General features: G+C 34.8%; 1 protein-coding gene across 2 annotated transcripts in view; it reads right to left on the reverse strand.

Annotated features, from left to right (window-relative positions):
• Nucleotides 1-374: 374 nt before the first annotated feature.
• The window catches only part of LOC105828580 (ABC transporter G family member 20), a 45,752-nt gene continuing 32,713 nt past the window's right edge, over nt 375-13,413 (reverse strand). Inside the window, exons 5-17 of one of the 2 annotated variants that reach the window (XM_036287374.1) lie at nt 13,077-13,307; nt 10,326-10,640; nt 9,430-9,537; nt 6,618-6,711; nt 5,520-5,687; nt 3,979-4,113; nt 3,433-3,584; nt 2,977-3,184; nt 2,677-2,854; nt 2,050-2,236; nt 1,539-1,804; nt 1,234-1,320; nt 375-700 (exon numbers count right to left, since the gene is read on the reverse strand). In XM_036287374.1, coding sequence (XP_036143267.1) covers nt 486-700; nt 1,234-1,320; nt 1,539-1,804; nt 2,050-2,236; nt 2,677-2,854; nt 2,977-3,184; nt 3,433-3,584; nt 3,979-4,113; nt 5,520-5,687; nt 6,618-6,711; nt 9,430-9,537; nt 10,326-10,640; nt 13,077-13,307 — 2,344 coding nt within the window. In that variant the 3' untranslated portion in view covers nt 375-485. The remainder of the gene's footprint in view (nt 701-1,233; nt 1,321-1,538; nt 1,805-2,049; nt 2,237-2,676; nt 2,855-2,976; nt 3,185-3,432; nt 3,585-3,978; nt 4,114-5,519; nt 5,688-6,617; nt 6,712-9,429; nt 9,538-10,325; nt 10,641-13,076; nt 13,308-13,413) is intronic. The other variant, XM_036287379.1, reaches the window with a different exon arrangement.

Here is a 13,413-nt window from a genome sequence, read left to right on the forward strand (position 1 = left end):
GGATGTATCTTTCTCGCGAATGTCACGCGACATTTCCCTACATAGAGATCCTTGCAAAACTCCTTTATGAACGGGCACGATCCAAGAAAGAAGTGCAAGCATGTTTTCTCGCCAATGTCTTTCTTGGACCATCATCGACATTCAATTGTGCCTACGGTCTCCGCTAATTCTGTACGATTCCTAACTAACGTTCCGTTAATTTGCAGTACAGCTATGAAACAGGTAGACGAAGAAGATCGTCTTCGAAAGATCGCCTCGCTCTCGGATGAAAAACGCTAGTCCCGAGATTTAGCGACGTCACATCCGTCGAATACGCGTTCGTCACCGATTAATTCCTCTTCGGGAAACAATCGCTCCCTGATTCTGGGAGATTCTTTTTCCTCTTTTTCTCACTCTTGTTCTCTTTCGTCTACCCGCCGCGGCATGTTTACGGGCCACTGTACACCAAATACAATCCGGACGCAAGAAACCTATACAAACTGTTCTTATCCGCGCTTGAACTTTAGCACTAATAAGCTTATCGTGAGAAACACGATGATCCAGATGATAGTAGATAAGTAGCCGTTGTAGACGTTTGGCTCCGTGATGCTCCAGCCGCGAGTCAACATGGAGCGCAGGGCGGTCGTTGCCATCGTCAGTGGCAGACCTTGCGAGATATATCGCAGAATCGTTGGCATGCCCTCCACCGGCCATATTACACCTGTAAAATAACGGGGTAATCAAGTAAATGTTGGATAGACTTTGCCAATTTTCGCCGACAAATATATAATTCTTTTCTTTATCTTTGCATTTAATTTTTCTCAATTTTGCATGTTCGCTTTCGGTAGTGAATTTTTATTTTAAATTCTCTAATTCCTAAACAAGCTCTTCAAATTTTCTATAAACATCAAATATCTGGAACGTTAAATTTACGTTTTAAACAAGAAGAATTCAGACTGATCTGGCCAACAGTCGTACAGTGATTAGGACATGACGCGCGTGAGTATTGACTGACTTTCACTTCTGGTACGGTAAGACTTCCAGCGCATAAGACATTTAGATCGAAATGATCTAAAGGGTCTAGCGTATCTGACAAATCCGATTGAATTCATTGAATACGTGATGATTGTATATCATATTTATTTTAGAATGATATAACTGATATAAGAATCACAAAGATCAATTTTTTTGGTGTTTTGAAAAATACCAAATATACCCGTCTCTGCTGGCAAGCAATGCGATTTCGATACGTACCGCTGAGAAGAAGCGTAGGGTAGAAGCTGCCCAGAGCCAGCTGGATGGCATTCCTTTCGAGTTCGCAAATCGCCGAAATCACGAACCCTGCAAGATATAGAAAAATCCATATTGTAACGAATCTTTCTTTTCGTCGGGATTTAATCGTTCAAAGAATAAAGAGATATTTTCCATTTGCACTTTTGTGAAAAAAAAAAAACTGCATTTTTCTCAGGTATCGCAAACCGTTGTTAATTCGCTGTATTATTTTAACAGATGATGCCACATTGTGCGCTAAACAAGAAGCTGTTTCGCCTTTGTCTTACCGAAACACATGCCGCAGAGTCCTTGAAGGATCGTCAGTATGATAACCCAGCCGATGTCGCCTTTGCACTCGACGCCGAACACCAGGATCATGAAGATTAACACCAGGGCCGTTTGACCGCACATCACCACGAATTGCGTGACTACATGGGAGAATAGGATTTCACCGGGTGCCACGCCAGCCACCCAACTTCGATCCAGTAGACCCTCCATCCTCTCGATAATTAGCGCCGATGATGTTAACGCGACCGCCAGGAAGAACACGATGCTATCGACAAAAATCAATTTTGAAAAACTGCTTGGAAGATTTTTTTTGAAGTGTTTTAAAAATCAAATTTTATAAAGTAATTTTGATTGATTGAGAATATAAAGTTCTTTTGTTGGAGACTATTTGAAAATAAATAATGGGAGTAAATAGAAATTCGGATTAAATAAATATTAATTAACTTAATTTTTAAATCTAAGTTAATAAATCTAGGAATGTAGAAATAAATAAAATATTTCTAAACTTACGTTAATATTACACCCGGTGCCACAAAGTCCGTGAAGCTAGGATCGTTGGTGCCGTAAATGGGGTCCTTAAATTGAATTGGCACGTCAGCCAGTTTCGTATTCTGTTCGCAGGCCGATAAAAGATCCTTGGCAAAATCTCTATACGAATATTGAAGATTTCTCGCTAGCATCAGGCCTACTTGTTGATCTGCAATTGCGACATTTCATAGCGCGTATTCAAAGTAAACGGCATTCGAAATGTAGTCATTATATATAATGTAAATCATACCGATAAATTAAATTGATTGATTGATGCATCTTTGAATAATAAATGCATTGATACAGTTGCACGTGTAGAAAAAAAAAGTTTAAATTCTACTCTCTAAATTCTACTCTGGAAATCAGTATGTTATTCATTGAAAGTCAGCGAATAGCCTGACTGTAGTATTATATTTATAACTGTATCAGTCAGTAATAGTCACAAATAATTTTTTAAACAAACTTAATTAAAAATAAGAAAAAAAGTAAATGTTAGCTAAAATATTCGGTATGTAGAATAAATAAAAAATTTAAGACAAATTAATACCGCGATTAAATCTAACGTTTCTATTAACTAAAAAATAATGTATACATCAAGCAAATATTTACTAGACATGTCCAGCCAAACTCTGATTTCGCTTTGGTCGAGAGTCTCGTCATCGGAATCCCTTCCTAAGGCCATCCTCGCCACGAGGGCGTCCGTGAAGTTTTCCGTGAAGTACAAAGTGCCCCAAGCTTCCCCTCTGCGTACAGCTTCCATCGCCGATTCTGGATCCGGATAATACGTCTGTAACAGAAATACAATTAAAATAAAAGAAAAAGTGACAAAAGTCACGCGTATTAGGCTGCAAACTTATTTCTACTTTATGTAATGTGTCTTTATTATATATTTTACGTAATAATTAAGACCTTTATCATTGTTTCGTTATCCAGGAAGTTGAGATATCGACAACTGAGATGTGTGAAACTGCAGTTAGTCGAAATGGGGCACGTCATGTTCTCGTAAAACATCTCGTGGTTCACTATGGCCAGTTTTAATCCCGTGGGATCTCTCCCGATCGCCAGACAGAAAAGAATCACTTGCATCACCGGCAGAGCGAAGATAAACAGCATCACGCTACGCGAAAGTAAATTGTTGCGCAAAACATTAACATACCTTTTCAAACAATTGCTTATTTATCATCATCATTAAATTTGATTTATTTATATGTAGACACATAAGTGAATAATATAACTTTTAATTTTTTAAAAAATACCTTAATAAAATATCTTAAAAGATATTTTAACGAAAAAAACTATAAAGAATGTACAAAAATTAATTATTAATTATTAGATATGTAAATGATCATCTTTTTGAAAACGTACCCAATGTTTCTCCACATGCGCAAAAAGTTTTTCTGCAGAAGCGCTTTGATTTTGCCCCAACTGGTGATCTTATAACAGTCCGTGAAATCGCCGCAATCGTCGCACTCCAGAACAGAATTGGTTTTCGCACCCGGCAAAGGTTTGCCATTTATCTGTTTTACAGACGTCGTTCACATTAAAATACATGTGATTAATAAAAATTTTTACAACAATACTTTAGATTATAGTTTTATTCTAAAGTTATATAATGTTTAACTTTTTTTTATCAAGAAATATTCAAGTTATGATACATGTCTTCTTGAGAACCAATTAATTTAGCCAATAATAACTGTTAATGGGAAAAAATTTATTTTTAATATAATATCTTATTCCTATATATCAAAATACAGAAATCACTAAGTGTGGTGCCGAGAATTTAATAAATTGTAACAACATAAATATTCGCATGCCTGTGGCAAAAACGAGAGAAGAAGCACGCGTGTGTGCATCACCGATTTTAAGTGGGCTAATCTGTCGTGAGATTTGTGCACTGGAGTAATCTCTTACGTCGTAGTGATTCGCTATTCCGTTGGTGGAGTCGTGGATCAGGACCTCTTTGCTTTGATGGAAGTTGAGCCCGACAACGCCAGACTCCTCCGTCACGTATACCGGCTCATCTTTTTTCCCCCAGTTTAAAGAAGCCTGTGCGTAAAGAAGAAAAAGCGTGCCCGGTGGTAATAAAAAATGTGTTGGTATTTAATTGATACAAACATCAATAATCATCTATATAAATAAAAATGTAAATGTTTGTTCGTCATCTAAGATCTCCGTAAGTTTTTCACCGATTCGAAAACGGGAGTGTTCTTATGGGGTTTGATTTGGATATACCGGTGTTTCAAAAATGATGGCCATAATTTAAGTGTAAAAAATAGTTTTTCATTAATATTATTGAAATTTTGACACATTGAGACCGGGAGAGACGGGGAGAGACCGGAAGAGACGGGGAGAGACCGGGAGAGACCGGGAGAGACGGGGAGAGACGGGTAGAGATGGGGAGAGACGGGGAGAGACGGGGAGAGACGAGGAGAGACCGGGAGAGACCGGGAGAGACGGGGAGAGACCAAGAGAGACGGGGTGAGACCGGGAGAGACGGGGAGAGACCAGGAGAGACGGGGAGAGACCGGGAGAGACCGGGAGAGACGGGGAAAGACCAAGAGAGACGGGGTGAGACCGGAAGAGACGGGGTGAGACCGGGAGAGACGGGGAGAGACCAGGAGAGACGGGGAGAGACGGGAGAGACCGGGAGAGGCGAAGAATATTTCTATTGTGTTTAAATTAAGGTAATAAGAAAAATAATGATGGTTGTTATTTTATTGAAAAAAAAGAACTTATTTAAAACAGTCTTTTGAATGGATTTATAAATCCGTGGTAGCTTTTAGAAAAAAAAGTTAGAAGTACGTGAATAAATGAATATTAGATTTATTAAAGATAGATAAATGCTTATTCAAAAATAAAATAAAAAGAGCAACAGTAAAGCAAAACTCTTGAAAGTTAAACAACGAAAGCAAAAAAATTTGAAGAAAACGTAGCATAAAAATAGAGAGCCACAGCAACGCATGGCTGGTTGTATATAAGATTGGCCATGGAATTGATAAATAATTTTTTGCATGAATACATAACAACATCTTGAATGCACGTGCTGATCATACCAGTAAATTAAATAAAAAATATTTTGTGAGATACAACGTAGTTCACATTAATGTTTTATCGTACATTAATAACAACATATGTTATACTATATATATTAAATAGATATAAACATTAAAAAATCCGAAATAAACATAAAGAAATTAACAAAGTAGATAAAAAATCTTAAAATTAAGTATTATTAAACATGACAACTGACGACAATATCGATGATTGCAAAAGATTATTATTATTATATAGGTGGCACATGTTGTCATACAATAAAGACAATAATCGAATTACTTTCAATTTGATTGCTTTTTGTGCAACGTGCCAAATTTATTAATTTTAAATTTGCGCAGAAATTGCAAGACATTTAAATGTCAAAATGAAAAAAATAGCATTCTATATATTATGCTCACCAAACTGATGTTGTTCGAGATATTCAGTTCTGTCGTAGGTTGAGCATACTGTCCTTGCTTCCTAGATAATTTCAAGAAGACCTCTTCGAGAGAGGCGCAGTTGTACATTTGCAAAAGTGTCCTAGGTGCTTCCTCGGCCAACAATCGACCACTTCTCATCAAACCGATCTATTAATAAAACCGTTTTTTACCTGTTATTATGCCGCGATTAATAATAAATGAATTGATTGTTTGGAGAATTGATTTTGTAATTTAGTTTTCAAGATAGCCTAAATCCATAATACATATTAAGAGCTTTCATAAAAAGCACTTAAATATTTTGTCAAGTTTGTTATCTAAAAAATTTTAATATGCAGACTAATTTCGCATACTTTTTAGAGAATTTTCGGATTAGCTGTGAGTTTTAGTCGAAAGAAAGTGACAAATATATCTTTCTCGAAAGAAGAAATCTTCAAGGTAATAAAGCGCGAAGCATTCTGATGTTGTTTATTGCGAGATACGCGAATTGTCGACAAAAAGATTAAGGTTGGTTTCACTGCACTGTAATTTGTGCTTCACTTAATAATCAGCCAATGGAATGGTAATAACATATAATCGGTCAACAGACGTCAATCGTTATAGCAGGATTTGTTATTAATGCAATGTGATTTACATCGCTCGAGATTGTAATGTTAATTTACTTATTTATTAATTTTTTTTAAATATACATAATAAAAATTTTTCTTGATAATTCCTTACATGATAAAAAATATCAATTGTTAAGCAAAGTCATTAGTCAATATTTTTTCTTTTAGTAAAAAATGGTTATCTTGAACAAATAATATTTTTAAAATCATAATTTTAAAATGTACTCTTTCAAAGAATATTATAAAATTTTATCAAAATAATAAGCAAATCAAATTTTTAACTTTCTTTATTAGCATCTTGAACAATATTCTTAATTGAAATATTAAATTTATTAATTAATTATGATTTATTTTTATTTTTATTTATTTTTTTATTTAACACTAAATCTGTTGGAAGGAGAGAATTACAAGGAGATAATTATTTCAAGATTAATATTAGGATATCTAATTAAACAAAAAATAACGATATTACCGTATGTGCTTGTCGAGCTTCTTCGATGTAATGAGTCGTTATAATGACCGTCTTGTTACCATCTTTGGTAATTTGAACCAAATGATTCCATATGCTGGAAAATAAAAAAAGACAGAAGCATGATAACATGTTTATATAAAAATTTTTTATTTACATAAAGAAAAAAACAAACATAAAAAAGAATATATGTTTAATTGCATAAATGTCCGAGTTAAAGAGAAAAATTAAGCAAAACATATGCTTATAACAGAATAAAATGTATTTAAAAATGTGCATGTACTTTTTTGCAGATAATTATCAGTAAACTCATACGGTCACGACAGATTTCTTTAGCCGCCCCTGATCATTCTACCAAGGAATTCATGCTATCATCATTCGCAACGCGATCTGTGTGCACGCATTTGTGTGCCTATGTGGATGAAGCTCATGCATTATGTATGCAGTATCTCTTACTCTTCGTGATTTTTGCGCGACTTCTTGACTTTTTTGACACCTTGAACCTTTATAACATTGGACTAAAAACGCTGATAGAATTTTTCTATGTTCAATAGTCCAAGGATGCATCATCGAGCGGGATGTAAAGAACAGACTGACACGGACTTATAGAATCGTGTTCGAAAGCGGAGATTTTTTTTTGCGAATAGACTAATTTTTCGAACTAACCGTTGCATTACATGCGCAATATTGAGATTGAATCGTCAATTTACAAAACTAGACCGTAACAAAGTAAAAGTCGAAAGTCGCCGTGCTCGATGTAGACACGCTGTTTGAATTACTATATCTATTATTAAATATTAACATGTATATCCTAGAAAAATTTTTACTAATTTTTCTTTACCAAATAATTTATTTAAGCATATGTTGTGAGAGTAATGTAATTCTATCTGCGTTCGTGTGTGCGTGCATGTGTGATAGAAAAAAATTTTACATATATAAGCCTTTTAGTAATCAACTTCGCGAAGTTTAATGTTTGTAATTACATATAGTAGCAATATATTAAAGTTCTTATTTATCTGCAGATAATTTCCATAAAAATTAATGAATTGTAAAAAAATTATATTTAAAATATACTACGCGTGGTTAATATAATTTAGCGAATAATTAGAAATTCAATTGTCCAGCGAAGCGAAATAATTGATGATTGATTAACGCAGATTATAATATATTTCTAAAGAACATCCTAAAATGTAATTAAATAGAAAGTGAGTCATGACTTTCCTAGTAATATAAAAAGTGATCAGGTTTATAACTATTTTGCGAGACAATTGTGTATAACTGAGGAATTTAATATAAAATTTCAATATCAGGAGTCAGAAAAGTGTGAGCTGAAATATAAACGGTCATAATGAAGCTGTAAATCTTCAGAGATAATAAGGCAAAGCACTTAAAGCTTTTGGTCAAGTCATATTTTTTTATCTCTTCCGTGTATAAAATTTATGTAAAATTTATTTACCTCGGCAAAATTTACAGAAAGAGGAAGCTTATCTCTCCATACAATAAAATTCATTTCAATTATTGTACTATAAAACGCCAATAAAGTCGACGCTTAAGGATGCCTAAGTGAGCATATAGCGGTTTAACTAAACATTTATACAAGTTTTATTTCTGTTTCATTTGCGTCACGTATAAATGCGGCCGCGGAAACACTTGGGAAATTTTCTACGCACCGGAGAAACATCGCATTAGCGGAAGCGAAACATGTAGATGACAACAACGTGGTAATTACAGTAATTGATTTCCCGTTGTAAAAGCAGGATGTTATTATGGAAAGCATCTCGGTTAATTATTCGCTTCATTTGTTTCCCGAATGAAAGCGATCATTTTTCTTCTGCGTGAAACAAACTTTGTTTTTTCGCATAGTCGAAAACGAAAGATCACGCGAAAATAGATTTCATAATTACTCTTCTATTAAAAAATGTATTACATTATTATAATTTATCAAAATTTGTCATCAATTTATTGTTATTTAATTCGTTTCATCAAATACAGATAGCTTTTGTTATTTAACACAAGTATCGAGTAATTTGATATAGCGGATAAAAACAGAAAGAGGCCGTATGAGAAATTACAAGAGAGACGCGCTGCGACAAGTTTCCTTTTTTTAAATTTTTTGTTATTCACCGTCTAGACCCGTGCAGACGGTTACTTTCACTTAAAGTCAAGCTTAAAGCGTGACTTACGGATTCAGAACATTGGCCACGAGTTTGCTGATACGCGAGACTTAATCTCAATACTCAGATTTTTAGCGAAAGTGTAAACGAGAATTCTCGTCATCCGCGAACTCGCTCTTTCCTTTTTTACTTCGTTTTTACCCTAGTTGAGATGAATTATGAAATAATAAAGTCATTGAGAAACTTTCAAAAAATATTTCTTTGTTTCATTTTTCCAGAAAATAATGCAATAAATAATGCTTTGTAATACTTTTTCAATTTATAAGCGTTAAAAGAGTGACAATAATAATAATTATCTTGTAGAAAACAATATATTTAGATCACAGTTTAAATTTATATTAGATTTTATCCTTATAGCTGCGGTATATTAAGCTATCTAGTATATTGATCCGAGCATTTCATAGCCGCTTTTTAATAGTTAGTCGATATTGAATTTATAATACGCGTATGGTTTGTCACATTAACTAATTACTCTAATCTTAGAGACAATTACCATATCTCGTACATAAAAGGTCAGTTATTTTTCAGCGATTAACCACTGCATTTGTCAAGCTCGTCAAACGTATAATGAGCAGCTGTGTGAGACGCGAAATACGCTCTGGCGACTAAAGTTTATTAAAAAGTGTAAAAAAGTTACACACCTTTGTCTTAACAGCGGATCCACACCTACGGTCGGTTCGTCCAGTATCAGCAATTCCGGATCATGCATTAGAGCCACTGCAAAAGACACTCGCCTTTGTTGACCGCCACTAGCATAAAAAAAACATTAGTTTATTAATCCTCCGGTCGGTGAGTCTATTGAACCTATCATCATTTATAAATTGATCTTAAATTATTATTAAACATACAATTTATTCTTTTCTATATAAAATTATGTCATTGTTCTTTAAAATTAACTTGTGTGTCTTTTGGTCAGTATATTAAATAAAAAGGGTCTCATATGTCCAAAATTTCAGTAATTTTTATCTTTTTCATTAAAATTATTAATCCCGTTTATTTTTTATTATTTTAATCCTATTTCAAATTTAAACCAAGAATGTTCAACACCAGTCGAACTACCAGAAACATGCACAGTATCTCATTTTATATTATACCACAAAATAAAATTTCATTAACAAGATGCTACTCCGTATTCTTTCCAGAAACAAACATATTTTTTTAAAAACAAGTTGTTGAATATTTATACCTTTGCAAAATAATACAGTTATTCAACAGTTTGTGAAGTGTCAGGCGAAAAACATAAATATATAAACAGATATATCTTCTTTTTAAGAAAAAAATCGATGCTTTAAAACACGGAATCGTATAAACGAAGTTTTATTTTTGTAGAATGCAAATCGGCAAAAAGTGCAAAGGTATAAAGTGTAAAACATACGCTTTTTTTTATTAAAGAAATATAAATCGCTGATTAATTTTTGTAAATACATTCTAAAAATTTGACTCGAGATTTTGTTATTATTTTTACGTACTAATACAATCAGTGATTGACCGAGGAACGTTCCTCCTTCATGGTCGCGAGTGTGCAAAAAATCCATACCTAAGATTCTTCACCAAACGATTCTGCGAAGGCAGATCAAGAAATTGCAGCAAGAAGCGCAGCCTCTCGACGATCTCGGCCGTGCACATTCCGAATATCCAGCCGAAGTACATCATGGTCTCGCGGATAGTGAACTCGCCGTACAAAGCGGTCTCCTGCGGCATGTATCCGACCCTTTTCCCAGGCACTCCGGACCCCTTCGTCCCGGGTTTACCGCCCAGCACCCAGATCTCGCCTGAATTTAATCTTCTCCGGCCGACGATGCAGGATAGCAGGGTGGTCTTGCCGCATCCGCTGGCGCCCAGCAACCCGTATCTAATGCAAATAATATGCAACAATTTGTCTCATGATCAATATCAACATTTGAACCGGACATTTTAGGACGAATAAATGCGAACGAACAATTTGCTTTATCATGGTACGATAAATTTTAATAAATCTTGATAAAATCTTGATTTAAAATTTAGATCAAGATAAAATCTTGATGTCTAAGTTTTGCTAAACAGGAAATCGAATCTCGAGACACTCTGTAGAAAAGACCAAGTTTTTACGAGAAAACTAGTTGGCTAATGAAAAATGTTTATGCGTATATAAGTCCTAGAGGCTTTAACCTTCGAGACTGTCAGCGAAACCGTCTCCGGATATGAATAGACAATCAATCCGCTTTTTTTCAGAAGAGTCAGTCATTTACATTTGCAATTTTCATCAGAATGCTAACGACAGTGTAGTTAGCCAGCTTAAAAGGTTCACGGTCCTTGAGATCCAAGTAAATACAAGCTGTCAGAGATTATTCATAACTAAAGTACTAGCAGTTTCACCGGAAATTCGAGCGATGCATTGTTTGCATGACTGATAAGCGCTCGCGCGAGAGCCTCTCGTCAAACGGAACAAAACGAGCGTCGCGGACGCGTTACGAGATATACGCGGCTCGTCAAGAAAATTCATTGAAGCACAATAAACGAATAATCAAATTCGAATTGCAACGACCAGCTGAAGGTCGAACGTGCGAACGTGTATGTGACGTAACCCGCGACGAGACGAGATTGACAACGTCTCGAACTTGAATCTTGCCTTCGTACCAAAGTAAATTATAATTATTTATATAAAATATTACAATTTTATATAAAAAACTATGATTATAATTTATATAAAAAGTTCTATAATTATAATTTATATAAAAAATTATATCTGACAGCGAGTAAAATTATTGTGAAATTGTGAAATACACAACTGTAAAAAATTTTTTTTTCTGCAACATTTGCAATACTTTTAACACACGAATTCCGTTTTTTATAAATAAAGAATATTATTTGTAAGTAGTATTCATTAATTATCCGTGACTGGGCGAGGTCAGAAACAAGATGGCCTTCATCATTGAATTTGTAAACGACGTACGTATAATTCAGTTTTCATAAAGATTCATTTAAATGATAATTCAGTTTAATTAAGCTGAATATTTGTGACTTAATGAGTTGCTCAAAAGTCCAATTCAAATTCTCTTTAAAGTTGTTTCGAGCTGGAGAACGAATACTTTATACAAGTCGAGAATCTAAAATGGGAAGAAGAGTTTCCACAATACAAGCACAGTATTCAAAATATGACTGTCGGGATATTTTCAACGTTATTGCAAATCTTTGTTGAGTGGTTTGACATTACATTTCGTTTTAATTCTTCTGCACGCCGCAAAAGTACATTATTATGTTCTTAATTTCGCGCTTTAGTATTCTCGTAATAATATACATTATTTTGCTTTCTAGCACAATTTAGACTAAAAGAAGCAATTGTATAGCTCAAGATGAATAATTTACACTAAATTGTTATTTCAACTTTGTGGCTAACGCAAAAGATACATAATCGCGTATCTCAATCGCATAACGATTACGACACGAGATACTGGAATAATTATAACGGAAATTACCATTTTAAGTGTTTTAATTTCCTGGTAATGTAGTACGCCATGTAGTTGCACATTGTTATTTTATACTATGAAATAACTATCGCGATAGATTTTTATCGTGAATCAGGATCTCGCGATTTAAGCCACAGTTACCGCGGATGAAGGATCGCGTTAATTAATTGGGCACCGCACAGAATTAGTTGTTACGATAGATGGCTCGTTAAGATAGAAAACGAGTTTTCTCGCGTCGTTTTCTCGATGTAGCACATTAAGACAGAAAGGCATAAATACGCTTACGATTTTTCGCGATTTTGATCACCATTACGTGAGGAGAGGTATTGAGATCAGGAAGTTAGGCAATATCTCGATGGTACAAAATTTGCAGTGATGAAAAATATATCCGTAATATGAGAAAAATCATTAAAATCATTTTGTTATGCTGATTGGACACTAGCTTATTTCGAATATATCAGACTGAATCAAAGACTGTCATTGAACAAAGGAAAAGACGTAATTAAAAAATAATAAGTTAATTATTTAACGGATAAATGTTTTAAACTTAAAAATGAAGTTAAGGTCGTCTATTTCGATCTGACCTTGCGCTTCTTGATAGTGAATATAATTTTTCTATTAATTTAATACTTTAGGTCGTATAATGCGCGCCGACAATTTTGTCGATCTTGAAACAGTATCGATAAAAACATCTCTAAGATCTTTTCTTTCCCGAAAAATAAGAACATTAAATTAATTGAAAAATTATATTCGCCAAGCTGATTGCTGCAGACTTTATTGTAATAGAAAGCAAAGAATTAGAGATTCTCTCGCAAGATTCTTACTAGACAATTCGTACTTACATCGATCCCTTGGCCACCGTCATGCTGAGATTCTGTATGACGTGATTCGGATTCTTACTGCTGCCGTAGGTCTTGAAGGCGTGCCTGACGCTGACCGCTTGTTGACGATTCCAGGTGGGGTTGTTCAACCCCGGTGTCGCCAGAGCGGGGTTGCTCGACGTCACCGTCGTCAGGTCCATGTTGCTGTCCGCGTTGTTGCTCTGCATCGTCGCGGCACTCGCACCACCGTCGCTGCAAACGAAAGCGCACGTGACGGTGACGAGAAAGTAACCAGTGGAGTTAATGGCGGAATGACGACGATATCTTGCATTGCGGTCTTATACGATGTAGCGATTCG

The sequence above is a fragment of the Monomorium pharaonis genome, chromosome 1, assembly GCF_013373865.1.
Source record: "Monomorium pharaonis isolate MP-MQ-018 chromosome 1, ASM1337386v2, whole genome shotgun sequence".
In the NCBI taxonomy this organism is placed as follows: Eukaryota; Metazoa; Arthropoda; class Insecta; order Hymenoptera; family Formicidae; genus Monomorium; species Monomorium pharaonis.